Source organism: Anolis sagrei, chromosome 2, assembly GCF_037176765.1.
Source record: "Anolis sagrei isolate rAnoSag1 chromosome 2, rAnoSag1.mat, whole genome shotgun sequence".
Taxonomy (NCBI): Eukaryota; Metazoa; Chordata; class Lepidosauria; order Squamata; family Dactyloidae; genus Anolis; species Anolis sagrei.
In genome coordinates, this window is record NC_090022.1 from 149,553,301 (window position 1) to 149,579,287 (window position 25,987).

Consider the following 25,987-nt stretch of genomic DNA (forward strand, 5'->3'; position numbering starts at 1 on the left):
TTTGCCATAGTCTACCTCAGCTCTCATCTCCCTACAAATGAGCAACAGCAGCAGGGCACTCCCAGGTCTAGACAGACAGTGGAATGATGTAGAACTGTACATTCAGAGTCATGCACACATGTAGGATCTCCATTAGAAGCATTCGCCTGTTGGGTGTCTATTCAATCATTTGGTTGGATCCAAACTTTGTCATATTTGGGGTAGCTGAAAGTGGTGACTGTGATCCTTGCTCAGGTGACTCTCACCACTGCTACCTTGCCATGACTAGATAGATGACAATGGCACTCTCTACTTGGATGCTCCCCATCTACCTACCCCATCATCACTACATTGTCATGCTGGTGTGTAGGAGGAGTTTGCTGAACAAGGACAATCATCTCTGACTATGGTGTGTCAGCTTAGGCCTGATGAAGAAGGCCTTCCTCAGGATCCACCAGAAGTCCCAGAAAATGACATAATCATATCAACTGGCTATAAGAACAAAGCCAACAATGATTAGATCCTTCATTCAAGGTTAGCATTGGACTGCTTTGTTCACAGCCCTGGAAAATAATAGGTTGGCTTAAAATTGCAGAGCTGGAAGGGACCACCTACCATTCAGGATCTACACCCCTGAGAGGTGGGCACACAGTCTCTATTTAAAGTCTTCAGTGAAAGAGGGTCCATCCCACATACTTTACATGGTGGTAGAGGGGGCAGGAAAGGGGTTAGTCTGGACTAGAAGGGGCAAGAGTAATGCTTCAGGAAAATGGGCTTTCATGAGGATTTGCCATGTCAGAGTTTTCTGACCTTAAATATTCTTTTCATCTGTACTTCAAAATTTAACCTGATATCTCTGTGGGAAAATAAGTAGACCAGTAATGGCCTGTTTTATAAGGGCTCTCTACATCTTAATGCATCAATAGCAGTAAGAGAAAGTTTCTTTTCTTCCTTTCTTCTCCCATCCCCTACCAATATTACAAGAAACCAAATGTTTGAGCTTGTTTACAGGGAAATCAGTGTTAGCTTGACAATATCTGGCACCCAGTAGTCTTACTGGAATTCAGCCAGTTCTGTGAGATTTCCAAGGTTAAAAATGATTTGAAGAGCTTCCCTCAGATTAAGGTGTTGTAGCTTGTGTGAATGTGTTATATCGCACCATGCTCACCCAAACAGTGGTGTGATACTCTGCTGTGTGCATGAATTGAAGAGGAGGAAGAGAGTCAGAGACAGCACTGTGAGTATCCGTTTCCCTTGGTGGGCATTATAAAGTCTCACTGTGACTTCAATTAATTCCCCTTTCAGCTTAGATTAGTTTGCCCGAGATCAAACTGGTCAAAGGGAAAGTTCAAATGCTTCACTCAAGCCTGAGCTTAATCAAAACTGAAAGCAACATTATTTTGCACCATTGTCTGCATCTCGAATGAAGGGACAAAATTGGTCTCTGAGAAGAAAGGACACAAGTCCTCATGATGCCCTCCCCTAGACTCCTGTGTACTAGTACTGCCTACCTGCATGTGCAGACCAGCAATGCCTACCTCCTACTAAAAATGCACTAGATTTCCTTTGGCAGGCAAAGTGAGAAGAGATGCCTATGTCCATTGTCTTCAGGTCTTCAAGCAATATGCTCAAGGACCAGCAAAAGTCCACTAGTCGGTTTTAATATTCCATCACATTTTGTCTGTCTCTCTCTCTTAGGCTTTTTATGGAAGAATGGGTTAACTCAGCCTTAACATTAATCCATAGGCAGTTGTACATATGTCTAAAATATGCAATCCTATAGTTGTGTGTAAGCTTCTCTCTTTGTAGGATGGGTAGGTGGTCCCATCACCAGTCTTCCAATGCTTGATCCCATCACCTGTCTTCCAATGCTCCAGTAGTTGAAGGAATTGCAGCAGTCAGGTCAAGGAAGGCATTGGAGCTTCCCTGGCAAAGAGAGATAACAATGCCAGCCCTGTAGGAGCCACATTGAGTGCTCCCTCCAGACACACTATCCCCGTTTCTCCAATATGGGTTCGATATTGTTTGCATAGTTGCTGAGCCCTACTGATGGAGATTAAGGGACCTAACATCTGGTTTCCAACAGCACGCTGAACAAACAGGAAGGCACCTAAAGCAGCATCTCTCCTCTAGCCTTTCCCTCCCTGCCAGGACCCACCCCTGCCAGTCGTATAGGACTATATCCAGACTAATGTTGCCTCTGCTTATAGTAGGCTAGATAATGTCCAGTCCTCCAGACATTGTGGGGCCACAGTTCTCATCCACCTTAGCCAACCTATGCAACTATAGGGTCATAGGAGATGCAGATCAACCATATATGGAGACCCACATGTCCCTCTCTGATTTGAAGGAAAACTAGTGCTTGGAAGACCCATTAAGCATTCATATGAAGTAGTCACTGTCAAAGCTATCCTGCATCAATTTGCCTGATAACATAGCTTGTGGCATTTGAGCTTCATTCTGTGTTTGTGAAGGACGTATCTGCTCTGAATCTATTGCCAGTTTTAGTAGGTCAGTCTTACATACAGTACACAGTGTCCCTTTACCATAGCAGCAGAATAAAGTACACATACATATGCACTTTTCTCCACAAAATACTTGATTTTATAAGACTCTTTTGTATTTTCATTAACTGTAGGGAGTTCCAACCGCTTGATAATTGGAATTGCTTGTTTCTGCATTTTTCTGCTCTTTTAATGGCCTTTTCTAACAATTCTTTGATGTTCTTGATGACCAAGAGACAGCATTGTATTGGGTAGAATATTTCAAAACAGTTCTGGAAGTGTAGGGAGATTACATCAGTTAATCACATTAGAATTAAACTATTAAACTTAGACTTAGGGTCCTTCCAGACAGGTCCTATATCCCAGGATCTGATCTCAGGTTTTCTGCTTTAAACTGGATTATATGAGTCCCCACTGCCAGGTAATCTGGGATAAACAGAAAACCTGGGATCAGATCCTGTGATATAGGGCTTCTCTGAAAGGGCCCTTAGTTATTTGGCCCAACTGGAGCAGACCCGCTGAATCAGTGAAAGGCTAGTAAGTGCCACTGAGTGAATAGATCAGCTCTAGTTGAGACGATCAACTAGAGGTCTTAGAACTTGAAGGTGAGGGGTTGTTGGGTTGTTGGACATGCACGTTCCAGCATCCCTGGCCAACACAGTCAGTAATTAAGAATATTCAAATCTCCTGTTCAACAACACCTGGAGGGCCAAATAATTCCCACTCTGCCTTAGAGAACTTAGATAGTAGAAGGGATCCTGGATCTCATCATGTACAACACCCTGCTCAGTACAGGATTTCTAGGACAGGATGCAACTAGAGTATCTTGACCTCATTACACATCCATGACGGATTCATATTCATGGTCTCTATAAATATATGATCATTGTACAATTAGCATGATCATAGAAGTCTTCCAATCTTCCTTTGCTTGACAGCAACCTCTGTGAGAAATAGAGATCTGATCTGCATTGATCAAGATGCAGCATAGAAACATTTAGGCAGCCCTTCTGCTAGTAATCTCCAGTATAGGAGGGCATTGCAACAGGGATCTTGCTTTTGATTGATACACCAAAGACCATTGATGGGAAGGAGATGGAAACTGCAGGCATGACAGCATAACAGACCTTCATCACTCACCGTGACTGCTGCCCAGGAAGGTACTATTGGGAAAGCTGGGCTTAGGAGATGCTTCTTAATTAAGTATGCTTAAATGCTAAGTAACTAAGCCACTCCTAAATAAACCCATCTCTACTTTAAAACTATTTCAAAGGTAATATTGAAAAATCTAATGCAGACATTTATTAATATATGTTATTTCTGTTTGTGTGCAGGTGATTATCAACTTCTGGTATGGAGGCTACATCTGAAGGCAGGGCTCGTGCCTATCCGATGAAATATCTCACAGCTGTTTTCTTTTCTTTCTTTTTCCTCTCCCTTTTTTAAAATGATTGTGGTTTTCCTTTCTTTTTTTAAGATTTCAATTGCTGTTCAGATGTTTGTAATGCTTTTTCGTTTGTAAGAAAAATAATAATGTAATGGGGAGGAAATTATCCATTCGATTTGTGGGTTAATAGTCAGTTACAGGTGTAAAAAAGATTATGAGTCAAGCCTAGAGCAATAGAAAGTTGATGTTTTTAAAATCAGAACTGGCAGAGCCTCTGTGTTATAGCTCTTTTTAACAGTGGCCCAGTTCTCCTGAAGAGGAGATGAGTTGGTGTCTGAAACTGTGCCACTTTAAACTTGCAGGTGGAGTCCACGTGACTAAATGTAAAAGAACTATTTGCTTATACACGTTGAATATCGCTTATCCAGAATTCCAAAATCTGAAATACTTCAGAACCCAAAATTGTTCACGAGTGCCACCTTTACGTTCTGATGGTTTAATGTACACAAACTTTATTTCTTGCACAAATTTATTTTTTAAACTGTGTATAAAGGTATCTTGAGGCTAAGTATATATGAAACATAAGTGTTTAGACTTGTGTCTCATTTACAAGATATCTCATTATGTATACCTGAAAAAAATCAGAAATAAGGAACATACATGGTTTTGGATAAGAGATACTCAACCTCGACACAATTATAGAAGAATTATGGTTTAACTTTCTCTACCAGGCCACTTTTTATAGATATGGTGGTGGTATAGTAATGGTGTAGTACATACTGGGAGATATACAGCTTTTCCTAGTGTACATCAGAAGGAAAGAACATTAGAAAGAACTTCCTGACTGTGAGAGCTGTTCAGCAGTGGAACTCTCTGCCCCAGAGTGTGGTAGAGGCTCCTTCTTTGGAGGCTTTTAAACAGAGGTTGGGTGGCCATCTGTCAGGGGTGCTTTGAATGTAATTCTCCTGCATCTTGGCAGGGGGTTGGACTGGATGGCCCACGAGGTCTCTTCCAATTCTATGATACTATAAAAGGAGGCAGAAGACTGCTGGTCTAAGATTGGAACATGCCTTAGTTCATGGTAGCATCCATACAACTGGGTCCTCCTCAGTACAGATGGGTGTCTACTTGTGGAAGTCTCTCCACTATTTTCCAAAGGCAGGGCCCTGGCAGTTGCTATGGCCATTCACTTTTTCCATTTCCAAATTACAGACCCCATCTTTAAGTCATCCACACTCTAGTAATATTCCTGCCTGAGAGTTGTAGGGTGTCTCAATCAATGACAGGGCATTTTTGCCCTTCCTGATCCCTCCCCCTCAAACTCAATTGCCTCCACATCAGGAATAGTGCCATCCAGCAGTGCCTTCTGGGGGCAACAGGTTTTCCTCCCTTTAAACCACCTACAAGCCTCAATCGTGTGTGCGTAACCACCAAATGGCATCACACACAAGAAATAAGTACCCTTGTTTCCTAGGGACACAAGTGTATACCTACCGCTCTTTGTTACACAGTAATGAGTCCTTGAAATACCAGCCTATTCTTTATCTTCATACATGACATATGAGCAGTATTTAACATTTTCTTCTAACCACTAGAAAACATTGGTAGGTTTCTCCAGCCTGATAAGAAAGCCAGCTGAAGACACTCTAGATAAGGAATTAAAGAAAAACACTCTCACCGTGTCTCTGGCAGCAGTACTTTCAGCTGGAGCCCTCAACTGAATTGAGTCCCTTCTCTAAGCCAGGAGGTAAGGGAGGAGATGTCTTCCCAGGTGTCATTGAACTCCAACTTCCATCAGCTCTGTGATTTGGAGTCCAACAGCATCAATGGAAGTGTAGGTTTTCTACCATCTCCTGCTCGACACCATCATTAGTAATCATATCTCAGCTAAAGAGTTGGCAGCACCAGGCTACAACCTGTGCGAGAACACCAAGGTCCACCCACTTGAGGTTAACATTAAGTTTCAATGTTGTGCATCCTTGAATTGTTGACACTGTTGTACATATCTGGATTGCAGTTCTGGACTCCCTGCCCTCCCCACCAACCTGCCACACATGTGAATCCCGCTTCTTTTATTAAACGGGTCATCTTCGCTTGCTTTGTGAGTTTCCCAGTCGCTGGCTCTGTCTTTCAGCCGCCATCCTTCAAAATGCTGATAAAGATGTGTTTCCTCCTCCCCTTGGCTTTGCAAATGTGCCTCTCAGCCCATGACTGGATCTGTTCTGACACCTAGAGTCTCTCTGTGAGAAGATAAACTACAAAGGCTACACATTTCTGGAAGAACAAAGGCAGAGATTCTCTCTAGCAAGGTCTGCAAGGTGGAATAATTGAAAGTTAAAGGGGAGGGAAATCCTAGATAGGCACTATGGGATTCTAATGCTGTACCAATTGACTGTTTAGATACTTCATGACAGTCAATACAACTTCACAACACTAGTCCATGGATATAGAGCATAGATACAACAGTAAAGCAATACTTGTATCTGCATTCATATACAGTCTATGGTTGTCTTAAGAATAGTTCAGGGCATTAGAATTGTTATTTTAATTGTTTTCTTAATTTTATGATCAGTGAGCATAGTCACAGTTCATCACATGGTGGCAAGAGATGCTTGAGGAAGAAAACAATGTGGAAAATAGGCCCCCCATACCATCTCATGTATGCACCAAATGGAAAGTGTGGAGGTAAGCTGGCATTCTGAATTGATCAGAATGGGACAGTTCAAGGAGCAGGCTGAATCTTCTTTCCAGTGTCTGGAAATGGATCCTATTCATCATCATTTGATGAATGCATGAATAAGGTGAGGCTTAACCTCCTCTCCATCACCCCTCAAATCTTGATAACCACTGTTTTCTGCAAGCAGGAATGCTTGAGATATTTGATCCTGGCAAATTCTGATATAATTGAACATCCAGCAGACATGTAGCTACCAATCTGAATGTTGCACTTTGCCAAAGGTTACAATACAATTCCCATGCCCAAAACCCAGTAAAATCAATGTTCATAAATATCTGAAAAAAATATTCACAATTATGTTTTTAAGTGATATCCCAGATGTGTTTTGGATTTGTTTTTTAAAGATGGAGGAAAATCTAGGCATGAATAGCATGCAAAAACAGCAGGAACTCGAAACAGATCATCTCCACTTACAATCCTTTGTAATGGTATTTCTTGTGTATACAAAACAGAACTCAATCAGCATCTCTCTTTTTTCCCATCATTTTTATTTATTTTTGTTGTTGCTGTTCATTCTTTTCCTTTTATTTGTTACGTTTCTTTTACATGCGTATAACTTGGAAGTCTGCATTGGACTATGGATCTGTTTATAATAAGAATTTTGAATTCAAGAAACAGAACAAAACAAAAAAAAAGAGTTACTTACTGCATGGTAGAAAATTTATGTCCGAGGTACAAATACATACAGAGTTCCACGGACCAAATGTGTTGACGGCAGGAATAGGGGTATTTACAATGCCATGGGGAGCCCAGTGTGGGTGGCTGGTAATGGAAACAGCAAAGTTATGTCTTGTTTGGTCACTTGTGGGTGAGGTGGAGACACAGCAGAGTGATGATAACTCTACCCCTTGATGGTCCTTGTTCAACCATGTCAGAAGAAGTATTCAAAGTGTTAGACATCAGAGCTGAAGAATACATATGGAACATATTCTTAGCCATGTCTTCATTCTAAGTTGAAGTGAGGGGAATGGGGAGCAGGTTCCAAGATGGGGAGAAACTCAGGCCTGAAGTTCATTGCGTAACCTAAAATATTTCAGGAGAGGGCAAACACTTCTCTTTGAAGAAATGGAGCACCATCTTGTTCTGCCACAGACGTTAAAACATTCCACTTTTCCTCCCAAACTTCTGGCAGCTTTCAGAAGCCTCTCGACTACAGTTTCTCTCACACGGCCTCCAGAAATCCGCATACTCTGTGGCTGCCTTGCATGGGGATGTTATTGAAATATGCCAAAAGAGCTCACCCGTTTGATCCTACTTCCACATTCTTAAGTGCAAGAATACTCAGGCCCTGTCATCTGAAGGCAAAACCTATTGGTTCAACAGAAGTAAAATACAACTTGTCCTACCTCAAATGTTCCAAATACTAGCGTCAGCCCAATTAGCACCAGACAGTGTGAAGGAAGAGGAATTACATGTGCATATATGACATCTCTGCACATTTTTTAAAAATACCTCCTGCCGGGACTCTAGATTTTCCAGCCTAGATTTTGACCTGGATAATGAATGATTGAGTGTCTTTGTTGCCAAAAATGTATGATCCTCTTGTGACTGTACCATATACTTTCTACAAATGTGCAACTCAGCCTGAGGCAGAGTTTCTCAGTCAATCCTTGTCATAAGAAGAGCCATGCCACGTTGCTATGTTGAGAACAGGAATTTGGATGGATCCACATGTAGTTGTCCCCTCTGCCCAATCTGCCTTTCATATTTGTTACTTTTCTTACCCTGCTCTTCAGCAGCTACCACTCCTCGGGGCCCAGTCTTAGCTGCCATGTTTCCTTCCAGTTACATTAGTAAACATAGATGGCCTTGCAACAGAACAGCCATCTGGAACATCAAAAATCAATGGAGAATGACCTCCACTCGCTAAGAACAAGCCAATTTGACTCCTTAAAACCTGATGTTCTTCAAACTCATGCAAGAACTCTTAAGATAAATTCTAGGACCATTTTGATGTTGTTTTTTCACAAACAGCCTAGCAGTGACCACAAGTCTTAGTCTGTTAAGCCAATGCCTTAATTCTGTTCAGAAGAGAAATGTTGGGATTTAAGGGAAAGAAATGCTGGACTTAGAGTCCACCCTCTGTCCTGAATAGACATACCATTGCATTTAAGATATATTGGCACAATCTGCACCTTAAGCTAAGAATAGTCTGCACCTTGCTATTTCCATTATTACTTAAGTGAGCCCTAATTTTGAAAAAAGGAAGAAAAAAAAACAATGATTCTAACTCATGTTAAATCTTAATCTGCCTGATCCATAAAACCCTTTGCTCTCACTTCTGTTGGAATGACCTTCCCAGAGGTAAGTGGCCCTTCCTTCCTGCCTCCACCCACCTCACACAGGAAGATGTACATGTGCATGTTCAGCCATAGAGAAATGATTCCTACAGATTGCCCAAGCCCATACACTGCATGATATGGCTCTGTACTGAGATAGGTACTGTATATACAAATTAGAATTTCCCCATAAAGCCGTTTTGAGTCTCCTTGTGGAGAGAGAAAAAGTGGAAGATAAATAAACATAATAAAGAAAGCTCTTTCCCAGAAGTTAACACCTGTAGAATGATAACCTGTGCCAAGGTCTATCTGCACATCTCTGAAATGTGATGGAAGGCCCTATGGAGAGGAGGAGGAGGAGAAAATTCAACAGAGCTCCAACTCCTGACCCATGACAAAATATCTGTCAAATAGGGCCATGATTACCAGGCAATCAGTATAGGAAGTTTTTTAAAAAGCATAGGTTGCTATACTGCTTGGGAGGCTTAAAATTGGGCATACATAGTTCTGAGCCAGTTTGGTTTAATGCTGAAAAAATGGAGACAAGACTGCTTGGTTTTAAGATAAAGCATTGTCACTCAAAAGGCTGAACATATGAGAGGCTTTGGGAAAACTAGTCTACTAAGGAAATTTTACAGGAGGGGTGGCAAGGTGGTGAATTCTGGGTACAATTGGTTTAGATCACTTCTAAGGGCATCTGAGAGCCGTGTTGATACATGAGGACAAGATTCTCCCTGCCAGCCACTACTTTCCAACGTAGACACAATTATCAGGCCTAATGAACTCCATAAACTCTTTCCCCATGCAAAATGCAGGCATAGCCCATCATATTTCTTCAAAAAACCAGTTCAGCAATCACCTCGGCAGTCACTTTGCTGTTTGGCAGTGAGAAGCCTTACCCGAGCTGTTTGATGCTTCTGGGAAAAAAGATGTGTGCATTTGTGTGTGATTGCTTGTATGCAAATGTATGGCAATCCCCAGAGGCCACAGAGACTGTTGGTCCATGGGTACTTAGTGACTTAGGAGGGGAATATACACATGGGGGAGGGGGTCTCTCTCATTCTCTGTAGCTCAGGGATGGGACAGGCAGTGGGTGCTGTGTGTGATGTCGACATCGTTTGCATTTATCATTATTAATATTATTATTATTACTAGTAATATTGATGGTCGCATTCACGTCACACCCTCCTCGAGCCAGGGCGCCCGGGTGTGGCTCCCTCTCCCTGTGCGGATGGTGCTGAATCGATGGTATCAAAGACATCGGAGTAAATTTGCGACAGTCACCTGTCAATTAAACAGAAATACAATCAAGAGCCAGACTCAGTGTTGTGTTCCACATATGTGTGTGGGTAAAACAGTCGAGTTGGGTGGGGGAGTGATATTGGAAGATATTGGAATAAACCATGCCAATTACTGGTTTTTTTCTATCTGGAAATAACAATACAGTTCAACCTCCATATTAATGAAGGGGAGAATTCCAATACCTCCATAGATATATGAAAATGCAGATGATAGCAAACCCTATGTTTTGACTATACTTTGACTGGAAACAAAGCATTTGAAGACCTAGATATGCCCACAAACATTTCTAGGGGGAATATCTTCTGAAGAGCAAGTAAGTGAAATAAGTGGAAATCAAGTTGGTAGATATGGGTATTGCCCTGTCTTATCATTGGCACATTGCTTCATGATGCACAAAGTGCCCACAATCACCTTTCAAAATAGGCCAGTTTTATTGCTCACATTTAGCAGACTGGGGTGGTAGGGTGGTGGTGGTGTTGATACTGAAGGCTAGCTGTGAGAAGGGACAAGATCCATATCTCTACGTGAAAGTGGGCAACTTGTAGCCTTCCAAATATTTTCTCATTCATGACTAGGACTATAAGCCAACAGCAACACAAGGGCCACAGATTACCCGCCACTGCTGTAAGGCCAGGTCTGCTTTAATCAAATGTCACTGGGAATCAAGAGGGAATGCCCTATATACTCATGTAAAAATCAACCCATAAACCTGGATCATCTTATCCATGGGTCAATGTGAGTACAGTACCTCTCATCAAAAAATAACCATCCTCTTCTCTTAACAGAATGGCAGAACACAGTAGCTTAGTCTGCCCTTGCAGAAGCGAAAGAAAACACCAAACCCTTCTACTCTCTTTTTGAATGCCTGGGAAGAGAAATTGTGGCAGTGGCCCGGGGCAGTTGGTTCCAAGCCAACTATGATGCTTTCCCCTCTCCACAGAATGATGCTTGATTCATCCATAATTTTGGCCCCAAACCTGCTCTCAGCATAGGGATAGGGATAATAGGGTTAGGGTTAGGGTTGTTAGGGTTAGGGTTGTTAGGGTTAGGATTGTTAGGGTTAGGGTTTCTAATGGCTAAAGCCAGAAAGGTCTCCCCTCATCTTTGCAGTTTCAATTTCCTCTAGATTTAAGTTCCATGAGCAGTGAGTTCCAGTCAGAAGTTATGACACCATGGTGCCAAGACACCATGTCTCCTTTCCTTCCTTGCACCTCTTTATTTATAATTTCTTGATAGATAATGGCATGGATCTTGATGCACTTTGACCCACAGTCACTTCACAATGGAATATGTCCACCACCAGCACATCAGAGGGAAGCAAGTGCAGTGGCAAACATATAGCTGTATCCCTTTAATAGAGGGATTGATCTAGGCTGGTGTCTGGGAAGGGCTTAAGAAGAACTAAATGAGGCCACCATTGCTTCCTCAGAAACATATTCCCATCATATATTGTCGCAGAGACAATTGTCAGTCATGGGAGGGTGGATAAAAAGTTGAATTTCTTTGTTGAAATATCAGTTTCACTCTTGATGCTAGCCTGCCAACTCTAGCCCTCTTCATATTTTTTCTGACATGAGGTTATCTATTTGTCTGTATGTTTGTATTTCTCTTTGGAAATAGAAAGTTTTTCTTGCTATATTTCTATTGTTCTAAGGCTACAATAAAAGTGACAACCTTCTGTTCCAGGCCACAGGCTATACTGATCTTGTCTGGCAGTTTTCAATGGCTACTAGGAGCTATTCAGTGGCTCATTTGAAAGCATAGCTCAGGATACTTTTCTTCCTGAAATGAAAATGAAATGAAACACCTCCAATGATCCACTGGAAAAAATGTTGCTGAACTATACTGATATCACTTCTGCCTCCCCCTTTCCAGCCCACCCACAGCTTGCCACCTCCTCAAATGATAAGTCTGCTCCTAGGTGACACCATTTGAAACTAAAGAAATGAAGAAGAACAAACAAAGCCTAAAGGAGTCTTGAGCAGGATTCCTGCCAACAAATAAGTCACACTGTTGTTGAGAAACACCCACCTTGCTCTCTCACACAGGCTGCACTATTCCACATTGCCATTCTGATTGTGCTGGTTTTCAGGCGTCCTTGGCTCCTCCTCACATGGTGAGAGCTCATCAATGGAGGTCTGGTTTGTAATCCCTAGAGAGGGAATGGAAGAGTTAGAAGTAGGACATTCTGGATAGTGACCTCTCCCAAAAGTCAAGAGACCTTGGAAAGTCAAGGTGCAGTCTGACATGGCATATGACAAAGCACAAGCCTTGAAATACATGGTAGAAATGCTTCTATGCAGACAGAGGAAAGGACAATGCAGGCGCTACGACAGGTGTAATAGGACCAAGGCCCTCTGTGTTGGGTCCTCATTTCACTGAGCTTCCTTTGAGGACTCTGCCCTAGCCATTAGGCAAGATAAAATGTAATTCACATGGTAATGGTGGAGGTGATCATGATAGGAGCAAGCAACAAATGCCTCTATGTGATAATGGACTGAATGAATTATATGTTTGTAGTCTGGCTAGGACCTATTAAGGCCTGGCAAGGCTGAAGACACCGTCATAAAATTGGAACCTGGAAAAAGGGTTGCACTGAATATACTCCCTCTCCAGATCTAAGAGAGAATGGTCACATCACACATATGCACACACACAAATCTGTGCAGCAGCCAGTCCTTACCGCTGGCAGCCCTCTCCTTCCACTTTTGCTTGTTCTCTTGGATATACTTTGTCCAGGTGGAACGGAAGCTGTTGATGTCTTTGTTGATGTCTCCCAGCTCAGAATGGTCATCTACTGATGGTTGACGCCAGTGGGAACTGTGGATGGTGGGACACAGTCAAAACATCTTTTAAATCTCCAGTAGGTTATCAAAGGCAGACACAGCTCCTCTTGACTCCTTGTTCTTTGATTTATGGGGGATTATTACACACACAAGCCAGGATGGTGTAGTAATTTGAGTACTGGATTTGAGCTCTGGAAGACCAAGATTCAAATTCCCACTTGGCAATGGAAACCATGGGCAAGTCATACTCTCTCAGCCTCATGACAGGGCACCTTACAGTCACTGTAAGTCAGAAACGTCTTCAAAGTATAAGACAATGAATTACACACATTTCTAACCTGCAGTCACATGGCATTTGCTTCCAAAAGAGCTAGTGGATACGTAGCCATGCAAATTTTCTTAGATCAAAGACCCAAAATCATTTACCATTTGCTATGCAAGTTAGGCATAGCTATATCCAGATAACAATATTTAAAGGACCACATATTCCTGTCTTTTATATTTTCTGAGCCCCAGGAACATTGTTGAGGTCAGAAGTAGGAAACTGTGTTGTACTGAGGGGCTGATTTTCTACCCTTGTAGTCCTCCAAGGCCCATAGATGTCTAAAAAGGTCCTTGTCTGAATTATGTCAGTGTCTGAATTAGAGAAAGACAGCATTTTTTACTTTTATGTTAAGCGGTTCACAGGGATCTGAAGCCTATTTTAAAATTACCACTCTTGGCAAGTCGGTGCTGCAAGAACCAGCCTTGGGTGCTCTCACAGGTTGTCCCAAGGCCTAACTTTGCCCATCTCTGCTTTGAGGCTTGTTGCTTTGTATGCAGAATTCCTTAGGATTACTATTCAGTTAAGCAGAAGGATCTCTTTAAAATTTTGATGCCTGAATTAATATTGGTCATATCCAGGCTTAATCATGTTTAATGTAGAAACACAAATCAGTGTTGAAATCAATGGGACACATAAGGTCACCATTACTTTGTCCTATTAAAAGAGTTATATGCCTCCCTTCTATTTGCTATTTTGTACTGCAAGTTTAGAGTTCTTTCAAAAGGCTGCCTTCTCAAGCTGGGAGGGGTAAAGTGTCATTGGGCTTAGCTGTTTGTTTACGTTAATTGCAATTGTGCTATCAAATCTAACAAAGAAACATCCCATTAAATCTAGTGAATGTGTCCAGCTTAAACAGTGACCATACTGGCAAGAGGGGTAGGAATGGGGGGTGGGGGGAATTGCAAGATCCTTCTTTAATAAGTAGGTCTTCCTTCCCCCTTGGGGATTGCCAAGCAAGGGCGAAGAGCACAGCCTCCATGCTGAGCCACACCAAGGCAATTTCCAGCTACAAAGGAAGCATTTAGGTGAAGCCTGCTTTTGCTGCTTGCTATGCGGCTCAGCATTTGTCTCCAGGGAGCTCAGGTAGACAGAAGCTCCGACAGAGTTGGCACCTTGAAAGGTTCCGTTTGATCTCAAGGCTGATAGAAAAACTCTTTGGTCCTCACATCCATCCTTGACAAGCGGACAATGTGTGCAGTCAAGAAAGGCCCAAATTTCCTCAGGAGACAGGGAGGCCATTGCCTCAAAGGCAACTGCAACAATTTCTGCCCTTTTTTTCTTTCCAAAGACACATAGCCACACACATACACCCCAAATAGCATTTAGTGGTACCACTGAGTCCATGAATACCACCAAGTGCTCTGGGGCAGAATAGGCTGCCTCAGCCAGCAGACTTTTACTATAATTTGACTGATTTGAGGTACTATGCAGTCTAACTTGTCAGGATGGGACCATTGGTTGTTCTGTTTCAGGCAGAAAAAAATTATGAGGCTGAATCCAATGACAGCTCTTCATCCAAAGTTGCAATAGTCTTGTCTTCGTGTGAGCAATCCCCACCAGCAAAAATCAAATACAGTAACTTTACGAGGAGAAGGCCAGAAGAAAGGCTTCTAAATGGAACCTCCACGGGAACTCCATTGGCAGAGATTAGCCTGATCTAATTTTGTCTTCCAGTAACAAGTCACACTGCTTTGCATTTCCCACAGAAATGAAGAGCAGCAATTAGGACACACTGTCTGCAGTAGCAGCCCAACCTGCTTTCTGCCTGGCTGATCTCTGGCATGCTAATCCATGGATGGGCAACTTTCCGTGATGAGAGGAGTATACTATAAATCTTGGAAAGCTACCCACTCTGCAACCATAACAGAAAAGAAATAAAATATTTTTATTCTAAATCCACATCAGGGCATTTTTGCTATTTTTAGGGTTCTCCTGAGTTTTTTAAAAAACCAAACAGGTATAATTCTAGATCAATTATTGTCTCTTAAAATGCCCATGCTTCCCACATTCCTTAGAGAAGTGAAACAGAATATTTCAGGGATTTTGGGCTTAACCTCCCAGAGCTCAACCAGCATGGCAACAATCAGGAATTCTGGGAGATGAAGTCCAAAACATCTGAGGGAGAAAAGTTTGGAAATTGGTGCCTCAGAGGGAGTGTTGAAGCATTTTTCTTTTTTTTTAAATGGGGAAATAACAAGGAAAGACATGGGGTCTTCATGTGGCCTTCAGTCACTACTTTGCCCGCCCAGAGTGTTAAACCTATTTTGCATATAAGGTTCAGCACCTTAAACAGAGAATCTCTTCCAGGTTTCTGTCTGATTTTTAAAGGAGCTGTTCAAAATGCCAAACCCTATTCTCAAAATAAGATCAACACCTTAAACAGCTCATTAAACAAGTACAGTGGGCCCTTGGTTTATGCTTGGGTTTGGTTCCAGAATCCCCATGGATTCCAAAATCTGTGGATATTCATATCCCATTGCATATAGTAATGGCATCCCTTGGGTAAAACGGCCAAATCAAGTTTTACTTTTTTGGATTTTTCATAATATAGTTGAATCCATGGATGCAGAATCTGGCATAGATTCACATACCCACCCACTTAAATGAGAGCCACCAGCCACCCCTTCTTCCCTCTTTCCTGCCCCTCCCTATGTAAACCTGCTCTGCTGGGTTGAAGTTTTATTCTTGGAGCCTTCTTCCACCAAGGGGATGACCATCTTCTCAGCCACATCTGTCAGCACTTGAAAAGTAGGCTCCACAATGAAATCGATGAAGCCTGTGGAAGACAAGGAGCATTAGCAATGAGGACCAGGGACTCCTCCATTTCCCCCAGGAACCTTGATGTCAAAGGGCTTAGGATAAAAATATGGGAGAAACAAGAGAACAGAGATCTTGCCCCTATTAACACCCTGGTATAGAAGGAACTGGCAGCCAAGCAGGGCCTATTGAACACCAGTTTGGATTTTATGACACTTACCAATCTGTGACTGGGCCACCAATGTGGAGGTACGATCACACAGTGGAGAGAAGGGCAATCCCAGCTCAGCCTCCTTGTCACCCTATAGGAACCAAGGGCAACATCAGGGAATAAGTTCTGGAAATGGAGCAACCAATGGGATGCAGGCTTGCTATTTTATAGCTATAATGATGATGATGATGATGATGATGATGATGATTATTATTATTATTATTACCCGCTCTCTTTCACTGAAGGGACACAGGGCAGTTTACAAAAAAAAACACAAATAAATAACAATGCCCAAAAACAACTAGACAATCAAGGTAAAAACATCAAATGAAATAACTCAGATATAAAACAACCGAGGCAAGAGTTAAACTAAATAAGCATGATAGATACATAAAATCAAACCAATTAATACATAATACATAAAAAGCATGATATAATATAACACATCAGCAAACCGAGATAACTATCCGTTGTCAGGGCAAGAGTGTGTGTCAGATATGCTAGTCCTCCTCCTCTCTGTAAGCTAGCTATTCTGACACAAAAATTTCCTGTGCAATGCTGAACAAGACCTGGACCCTAAAACATGAGTCTGAAATACTAAGAAAGATCATGGCTGGAATCCTGCTAGTGGGCACAGATTATAATATTCCAGGGGATTGCAGCATCCCAATGTTATGGGATCCCAGGAATTCCATTCACTAAGGAAGGAGGAAATTTCTAGTTTGAGTGACAGACTATTTCACCATCAAGCAGCTCCAACTATCAAGAAGTTTTCCTTAATGTTTATGCGGAATCTCCTTCCTTATCATTTGAATCCACTGGGTGAGGGATAAAAACAAGGGCATTTTCTGCTAGAGTGCATCATTGGGATTTGAAGTCTGACATATCATTTGTCCTAATGTATCACTGGAATAATACTGTTGCCCAGAGCTTTTCAAACATTTCATGTTGTTCAGACACTTTTTAGACATGCATCATTTCATGACACAGTTATTTAGTTTTGCTAGCAAACCAGAGGTTAAACTCATTCTTTATAAGAGATATACAACTTAATCACACTAGAGAATGAATCTACTTTAAATCCGGTTTCTGCCTCCTCCAGAATTCTGGGGTTTGTAGTTTAGGGAGGCTGGTAAAGGATCCTCCCTAAACTATAAACCCAATAATTCTGCAGGAGGCAGAAACCGGATGTAAAGTAAATGCATTTTCTAGTGTGATGCAGTCTATAAACACATACACAAACTGTGATAAAAAAATATATGGAGACGCAATATATCTAAGGAAAATCTTTCATTTATATTTTTTTTAAAATATGACATATTGTTTATTTCATATAAACTTAGAGGTGTTTACACACTGCAACTGACACACTAATGAGTTATGCCACACAGTTTGGAAAGTTCTGCTGTAGTCTTTCTAGCTCTCTGTGTACATGTATATATTTTGCTTCCCTACAACATTAAGGCATCTTCCCCTAATGTGATACCAACAAGATCTGTTTTATAAATTGTAATCTAGCACACATTTAAGAAAACAGATTGGGAAATGCTCTCACCAGAATAATTTGCAAGAAGTATTTGAAACTTTCAATTTTATAATGTGTGTGCCTCATGCTGACGACAAAAGCCAATAATATTCATCTGTCAGAGATTTCAAAACACTGTGGTAGGAGAGTAAGATTAGGGAGGAACCTTTTGTAACTGAAACTGAAGACGGTAGGCAGGCATCCCCTTTTAGATAATGTAATGAGTGCTTATTTTAAACCCAAACGTTAAAAGGGCTCACTCAAAACAGACTGCAGAACACAGAGGTAATGAGGCATACCTGCCGGAAAAATTCTTCCATGAGGGCTTTGGTCCATCGGGAGTGTACTGTCCATTGTTTAGTGGGGTGGCTAATGTCCGCTGCATGCAGCAACAGGGAGAGAGCTTTTGACTTGTCGATCCTGGAAGCAAAACATCACAGAAATTCTGTGAAGCAAAACATCACAGAAATAGCAAGAATGGGATTCAAGGCTTCCTAACAGAGTATAGAACCAAAACCCAAAGCACCAGGGTTAGCCAACAAGAGATTCTGTGTTTAGTCACTCCTGTGAACAATTTTGGATTTTGGAATATTTTGGATTTCCAATTAAGGAATGCTCAACCTGCATAAGATTTCGCCCAACAGAACTTGTTTTTTTCTTCTTCTTCCAGAAATCCTTAATAATCACAGTATTCCCCTTTCAGTGCTCACAGACTGGCTTTTTAATAGTCTGTTTCAGAAACTTTTCTAGTATTGACCTCAAGCTAATTGACTGTTAATTCCTCAGGCCCTCTTTGCTCCCATGTTCTTTACAGCATTATCTGTTCTATTTTCAACAGGATGATATTATTTTCCTTTTGGGAGAAAACCGACAAAGTAGATGCAGAGGAGCACCATCTTTTCTGGCCCCATTAGTACTTCAACAAGTTTAAAATTATCCTTGAGGTGGTGGTCAGCCCTCCACATTTGCAAAGGTTAGGAGCATAAAACCCCTGTAAAAATGAATAACTAATGAAAATAAAAAGATAGCTATTTTTTCCTGAGGAAACATATTGCTAGAGATCTCTAAGTTCTCCGGTACAATTCTGTGGTCAACTTCAGGCAGAGTTTCCCCTTAGAATCACACTGGAAGACCTAGAGATTCCTAGGAATGTCTGAGTTCTCCATCATTACTCTATCATCATCTTCTAGTAGAAGCTGATCATAGAATTTCACTAGAAGACACTAAGCTTTTGCAGAGAACATTTTAATCAAATCCATGGATAATTAAATCCACAGAAATCAAACCCACAAAGGTGGAGGGGCAACTGTACAGAGAGCCTGTTTTGAGTCCTTTAAGTAGTTTGCCAAACTCAAGTTTGATAATAGATTTCTTCATTGGTATGAAAGCTAGATTCAACAGCCAATCCAATGAGCTCCTGTATGCACTACCTGGTCCTCCATCTCACGCAGCGCTTGGACTGGCTCCCCTCCATCTCCTGCTACTCACCTTTCCAGCTGCTGTAGAGAGGTTTTCATAGACTTGACTTGTTGGAAATGACAGGACATGTCAGTGGCCAGAACCATTTCGATCACAAGCGACCGGAGCTCCCTGTGCAACATGAAGAAGGGGTGAGAAAAGGTCTCACATTCACTTGCACTCTTCTTGTCTATTTCAGCTTCTGTCTCAACCACATCTCTGCATATTGTTTTTAGATATATTGAGGAGGGAAGTACATTTGCTCCATTCAGTTCCCACCCAGGGCCATATCTAACTATCAAGGAAGACTCTTCTAGCCTCCAAGGGGTTTGCTCTCTCTGAAAATGGTGCACACAAATCAAAAAATGCCTGAGATAATCATGTTGTGGTTCCTAACTGCCTGTAATAATGACTACCATCTTTCACCTTGCCTCCACAAAGGCTTCTGAGAGCACCAAATAATGGTAAAGTCACATAAGACGGCATACTCTGACATGTTGCGTGTCTGATGATCATATATCTTCCCACTGACTGTTTTGCTGCAGGAGGAAGCCTTTATAACTACAGTTTTCCCAGCAAGACCTCAGGAGGTGGAATATGTTTAACAGAGTGAGTCTGCCAAGTTCTATCCCATTTTTCTCTTTTGTCAATTCTGCCAATGAATGGGTTCAACACAGCAGCGATCATCACTGCAGCTCTTAAGCTCAGAGTATCTCAGCCTGGAGATGAGTTCTGCAGAATTCAAAAGCTTGCTTCCACTTTATCTCAAGGCGCAATGGAAAATAATGGAGCACTTTGAAATAAGGACTCCTGTTAGACTGGTCAGAGAGTAATGTATACTTCCCCTAATCCTTAACTGAATTGATTTTTTAAATGATTGTAGTGTGACAGTCATCGTCCACATGCAAAACCAACCTCAAGGGGTAGTCTGGCTTTACTTTGACTAGAGATTTGCACAGTTTGCCTGTCTTACAACTTCTTCCTTTGTAAACATAGTGTTGACAGTTAGCATGTGAGTAAGGTGTGTCACAACTATGTGTTGGAAATATCAAGTTACTAGGGTTGCCAGTTTCAGGGCCAAAATCTGTGCTTGGGAGGATGTTAGATAGATGCTGTTGATATCACTTCACAATACACATAGCAGCCATAATTGCTTAGAGCTTGCCCTTTAAATAATAACTTCTGACTCTAAAAAATGATAAAATATTTCTCTGATTGAAAAGTAAGTTTTCCAACCTCTCCAATGAACAGAAGAAATGCATACCCTCCTCTGTTATTAACAGCACTACTTTTAAGATTATAGGGTCAATAGGAAAGGTTGTTGGTTAACCAGTATATGCGTGTCAGAGTTTAAATAAAATAAATTAATTAATGACTTTGGCTCAAACCAAAAGGCACTTATTAGGATAGGCAAGGATAAACTGTGACACTCTGGACGTTGCTCTCATCAGCTACAACAACCATTACTAAATCTCAAGGATGGTAGTAACTAAAATCCTATAACACTGGAGAGCCACAAGTCTCTACCCTAGACAAGACATTAAATGCACCCAAATGTAGTAGGGTGTTCTTCCAAACAATTTATCACAATTAGACAAGACTCCCAATTCATAAATACTTTGTCTGACTTTCCTCTAAGATCGAGGACTATATAAGCAACCCCACCTCCCCATCTCAAGGGAAAGTCTTCCTCAGCTAGCATGAGCCCTGTGCTTCCTTAATGGTGGGGGTAGGTAGACGGGGCCAAGGAGAAGCCTCACGTGAATTCGTCCTTGTTCAGGTTGACAAGGACATTCATCTCATCATCTTGCATCATGCGGAAGACGGCACTGATATGGTGGTTCTCTAGCACTGAACGGTCGTTGTACAAAATGGCCGTATCAGACCTGGAAGAGAAGTCGGAAACAAAAGAGTTTAGACCCAGCTTTAGGTATACATATGTCAAGGACATGTTCACACAGTCTTGTTTGGGAACCCAGTGAATTTACTGATATTTTACTGCTGCTCACACCATAGCGATAGTGGTTCTCAAAGGTCATTAAAAGATATTTTCTCCAGTATATACTACATTAACTGAATATGTGAGGAATTAAATGTGGGACTTCTGCATGCAAACCATATGCTCTGACATCAAGCTCTGGTCTCTTGGTAATATGGCCTTCCAGATGATTTGGACTGCAACTCCCAACTAGCAGGCATATGCAATGGTGAAGGATGCTGGGGCTTGCTATCTACCAACATCTGAATGATCACACTTTTAACATTCCTGCTGTATAAATAATATGTGTTATCCCTTTAGGCACTCATACACATCTAATTATTCATAGTGCCTCATAATCTTCTCCTAAGCTATCTGTACTCACTTGGTCTGGATGTGGAAACTGTTGGTGGTACCCGTGTGCTCATAGTCATGAATTGCAGCTGCAAAGATCATGGCCAAGATCTCTATCTCTGTCAGACAGTGCTGTAGAGGAAGGCAGAGATAAGAAATATTGTCAGGCAATTCCTTTGCCTACCAACATGAATGTCATTAGTGTTAGCAAGTGAAAACTGGAGAGGGTTTCTATACCTGGTTGTGTAAAAGAAGGAATTTTGCCAGGTGATAGTTACCATGTAACAATGATTGCTGGAATTCCTTTTTCTATGCAACCAATAGAGATACAAGGAATACTTTCAATCTTAAATGCAATGAAGAGGGGGGCGGGACTGCATCTGGTTCTGCAGCCGTTTGAATGGATCCTCATTGTTTTCACATCTCTGCTTGTACTACCAGTCACAGAAGTACTAACTCGGGAACTTCATTTACAGAAGTAATCTGAGGGCCCTTCCACACAGCCCTATATCCTAGAATATCAAGGCAGAAAATCCCACATTATCTGAGTGTGGACTCAAATAACCCAGTTCAAAGCAGATATTGTGGGATTATTTGCCTTGATATTCTGGGATATAGGGCTGTGTGGAAGGGCCCAGAGTCAGTCCTACTGTAAGGTGGAGCAATGTTGCAGCATTAGGTAGAATGTTGTGAAAGATATGTTGTTTAATTTGGTATTATTATGCAGTTTTGTAATTGCTACAAATGAGAGGTAACTTGTAGGGTTCCCTGACTGTTGTGCCAAAATAACATTGTTGGTTTTAGGTAGTCTTCTCCTTGACTTCAGAGGTGAAGATACTGTTCCTTGCTTTGCTTTGAGCAGCAGAATGTCTTGGACTGGCTATGGAAGCTGTTATTCTTCAGGCCAAAAGTCTTCACCTGCTTTGCTTCCAGAAAATTAGAGGAAAATGTTATAATGGATGGAATAATATCTATCTGCCCTACTTAGTAACTTTGCCCTCTCATGTGCAAATCTTCTGTGCAATTAGACAATACCATGTCTTATCACTGGATCAACACTAGAAGTATAAATAACTTTGCTGTCCCCTACGGACACTACAGATTTACCAGGGTACACATTTCTGTGAAGGAGAGAGCCCTTCATCATCCTTTCTGCTTTTGATGAATTAGGCTCTGACTCACCAACACTTAATGTCATGGTGAGTAAAGCTTGTTATACAGTCTGCAACTCCCCTGTCACAATAGTTCTGCTGAATACCAATCCTCTTCAAGGCACAATTTAAAATGCTGATTATACCCCCCCCCCCCCCGAAATACAACTTAAGAAACCCTGCATGGGTCATTTGAAAGACAAATTGTCTACCAAAGTCTGCCCAAGTTTTATTTTATTTTCTAAGTTTTCTATACATTGAAACCAAACATTTCAAACTCAATATACTAAACTATAGTATTTACTTACATAAGGCCTACAAAAATTATAGTAGAACAGGGGTGTGTGAATGTGTGTCCAGGACCCTTTCCAAACAGCTGAACAAACTCTAACATTATCTGCTTTGAACTGGAATATATGGCAGTGTGGACTCAGATAACCCAGTTCAAAGTGGATATTGTGGGATTTTTTGCCTTGATATTCTGGGTTATATGGTTATGTGAAAGGTCCCCAAGTTTTAAGTGCCACAAAGAAAAAATAATATACCCATTCTGCTATTATTAAAAAGAACTCTTGAGAAAGATGCAAAAAAGAGAGCCTTCTTGGTGGTTGCTCCCAATGGATTGGTGGAACTCCCAGTCAATTGATGCGAAGGCAACTGCTTGTCTTCTGATAACCAAAAAATACGTTTTTATCCTGTCATGTGTTTCCACAGCTATTCATTTGTTATAAGATTTATTTGTCAAATGGCTTCATGAAATAGCTGCTTAGGGTACAGAGCCTCTATAAGAACCAACAAGAGGCAGAGCAAGAGATAGCAAGATAAGAGTATCTTTAAGGAAATGTTGACTATGACAACTTTTCCCAAACCTGTCATTATGCAAAACCAAAAGAGGCCACAAGATGTCACTGTGTTGTTCACAGATATAATTAATCATAGATGGTATTGGGCTATTCTTTTTTTCCAAGAGTTTTTTTTTCCCCATAGAGTTACATAAAAGATGATTAAGATACCAAAATAATGTCTAGAATCCTGTTGGTTAGTACTAACTAGTGTAGACCGATTGACTTAATTATTAGGTTCTTGTGGGTTTTTTCGGGCTATAGGGCCATGTTCTAGAGGCATTTCTCCTGACGTTTTGCCTGCATCTATGGCAAGCATCCTCAGAGGTAGTGATCCTCTCACTACCTCTGAGGATGCTTGCCATAGATGCAGGCGAAACATCAGGAGAAATGCCTCTAGAACATGGCCCTACAGCCCGAAAAAACCCACAAGAACCTAGTGATTCCAGCCATGAAAGCCTTCGACAAGACTTAATTATTGTATGGTAAATCAATATATAGGTAAAACCCACTGAGTTCATGGGTCTACACTAAGCACAACTAATGATAGGATTTATGTCTGGGACTTAGGATACTGTCATAGGGGCTCCTTCTGAAAAACAAGTTCAAAGAACCTCACATTAATTATTCAGATTGGACTCACACTGTATTGGCTAATCCCCATTGTGACCTTACCACCATGCCAGTGCGGAGCAGGAAGCAGTGTACAGTCTGAGTAACATCAGCAGCGTGTATCTGGTTGTGGTAAGGGTTCTTGTATTTCCCATAGCCAGCCTCCAGTGCATCCAGGAACGTCATAAGGTACGCCGTGGGGATCTGCAAGAAGATAGTGTGGCATTAGACTAGATCTGAACCAGAGTTAGTGGTGGCTTCTTACAATGTGTCAGACCTCTGTCCCATAGAGTTCAATGCCAAACAGACAGACTTCAAGTTATTTTCCAAACAGACAAAGATGTTTCCAAGCATTAGCAGAAGATGCCAGGGAATCATGAACTACAAGAATCGTTTAGTTCAACTATTGTACAGAATACCAAAAAAAAACCAGGCATGTCAGAGATGTGCCTGAAAAAGCCATCCCTGTGTACAATGTGGGCATGACAATAAGGTTCCCAGTCACAGAGTTGTGCACAACTCTGTAACCTTCCCTACCCCCCCCCACCCCCCTATTCTCAATAAAATATTCTGGGGGGGGGGGAAATAAGGTTCCCAGTCAGGCCATCTAAGATCCACTAAAGTCCTCCAGATCTCAGTGAATGATATTGTTAGTTTACATCTGGCTATGGCAACATGGCAGGAATTCCTCCCACACACTCTCTGTGTCCCTCCACTAGCAACAGAATTGCTATCACAGAGCAGTGGTAAACTGAATGCTCCCACTCTGTGAGACTAATGGAATGGCTTAAGGACAGAAGGGCTTTGCTAGCTCTTTGGTATGTCATGGTGATTCATTGTTGTAGGCTGTTGAGAGAATGCCAATCTTTGGAATAATCCAAAAAAGACATATGCAGGTATATTGTGGATGTCCCACTACATATACCAGTAATAGGATTCCAGCCGTTATTCCTTACCTTAAAACGGCTGTTGAGATTGTGGCGGGTGAGCAGTTCAAAGACAATTGTGCGCAGGGCATGATCCTCACTCACTTTATTCAGTGCAAAGACATCGAAAAACCAGAGGTCAAGAGTCTACCCAAGACAAGGAAACAAACAGAAGTTTTACATTTGGTCATTACCATTAAGCAAGGAGAGTGGTCCACAATAACGAGAAATTGCGCACAAGGTAAGTAGCATAACTCTTGATGATGATAATAATAATAATAATAATAATAATAATAATAATCTTTATTTATAACCCATCACCATCTCCCCAAAGGGGACTTGGGGCGGCTAACAACTCTTGTGACACCTGAAAGAACAACACAGTTTATTTTTCAGAAGCTTCTGAGTACTTCTGTCTACTTTATCAGGTGCATGATATGGACCATCTCTGCACAAATGTTTCTGCTAAATAATACCTGCTAGTCTTTAATGTGCCATAAGAGGGCCCTTTCAGACAGGTCCTATATCCAGGATCTGATCCCAGGTTATCTGTTTATCCCAGATTATCTGGCAGTGGAGACTCATATAATCAGGTCTAAAACAGAAAACCTGGAATTAGGTCCTGGGATATAGGGTCTGTCTGGAAGGGCCCAGAGTCTTGTTGGCTTTGCTGCAACACTTGTTGAAGGGTGTTGGCAGTTGCTGGCAGTTGTTTTCCCAGCTCATCAAATTTTGTAACCCCGCCACTTGCCTTTCTATTGTTTCTCAAATTAATCCCTTTCTAGATTACGTTTCTGGGCCTCGGGCTGATTCACAATTATGGCAACTAGACTGTCATATACCCAGATTTAGAAGAATACATTACTACACATAG

General features: G+C 41.5%; 2 protein-coding genes across 4 annotated transcripts in view; one reads left to right on the forward strand and one right to left on the reverse strand.

The window, feature by feature from the left end:
- The window catches only part of PPP1R1A (protein phosphatase 1 regulatory inhibitor subunit 1A), a 141,433-nt gene extending 135,470 nt beyond the window's left edge, over nt 1-5,963 (forward strand). The window contains exon 7 of the mRNA XM_060763810.2: nt 3,818-5,963. Within this exon, the coding sequence (XP_060619793.2) occupies nt 3,818-3,821 (4 nt within the window). The 3' untranslated portion in view covers nt 3,822-5,963. The remainder of the gene's footprint in view (nt 1-3,817) is intronic.
- A 3,239-nt stretch (nt 5,964-9,202) lies between these two features.
- The window catches only part of PDE1B (phosphodiesterase 1B), a 142,086-nt gene continuing 125,301 nt past the window's right edge, over nt 9,203-25,987 (reverse strand). For all 3 annotated transcript variants that reach the window (XM_060763806.2, XM_060763807.2, XM_060763808.2), the window contains 11 exons: nt 25,144-25,260; nt 24,251-24,391; nt 21,614-21,714; nt 21,011-21,136; nt 19,281-19,382; nt 18,092-18,212; nt 16,277-16,358; nt 15,958-16,075; nt 12,872-13,008; nt 12,220-12,340; nt 9,203-10,170 (listed from right to left, as the gene is read on the reverse strand). In XM_060763806.2, coding sequence (XP_060619789.2) covers nt 12,243-12,340; nt 12,872-13,008; nt 15,958-16,075; nt 16,277-16,358; nt 18,092-18,212; nt 19,281-19,382; nt 21,011-21,136; nt 21,614-21,714; nt 24,251-24,391; nt 25,144-25,260 — 1,143 coding nt within the window. In that variant the 3' untranslated portion in view covers nt 9,203-10,170; nt 12,220-12,242. The remainder of the gene's footprint in view (nt 10,171-12,219; nt 12,341-12,871; nt 13,009-15,957; nt 16,076-16,276; nt 16,359-18,091; nt 18,213-19,280; nt 19,383-21,010; nt 21,137-21,613; nt 21,715-24,250; nt 24,392-25,143; nt 25,261-25,987) is intronic.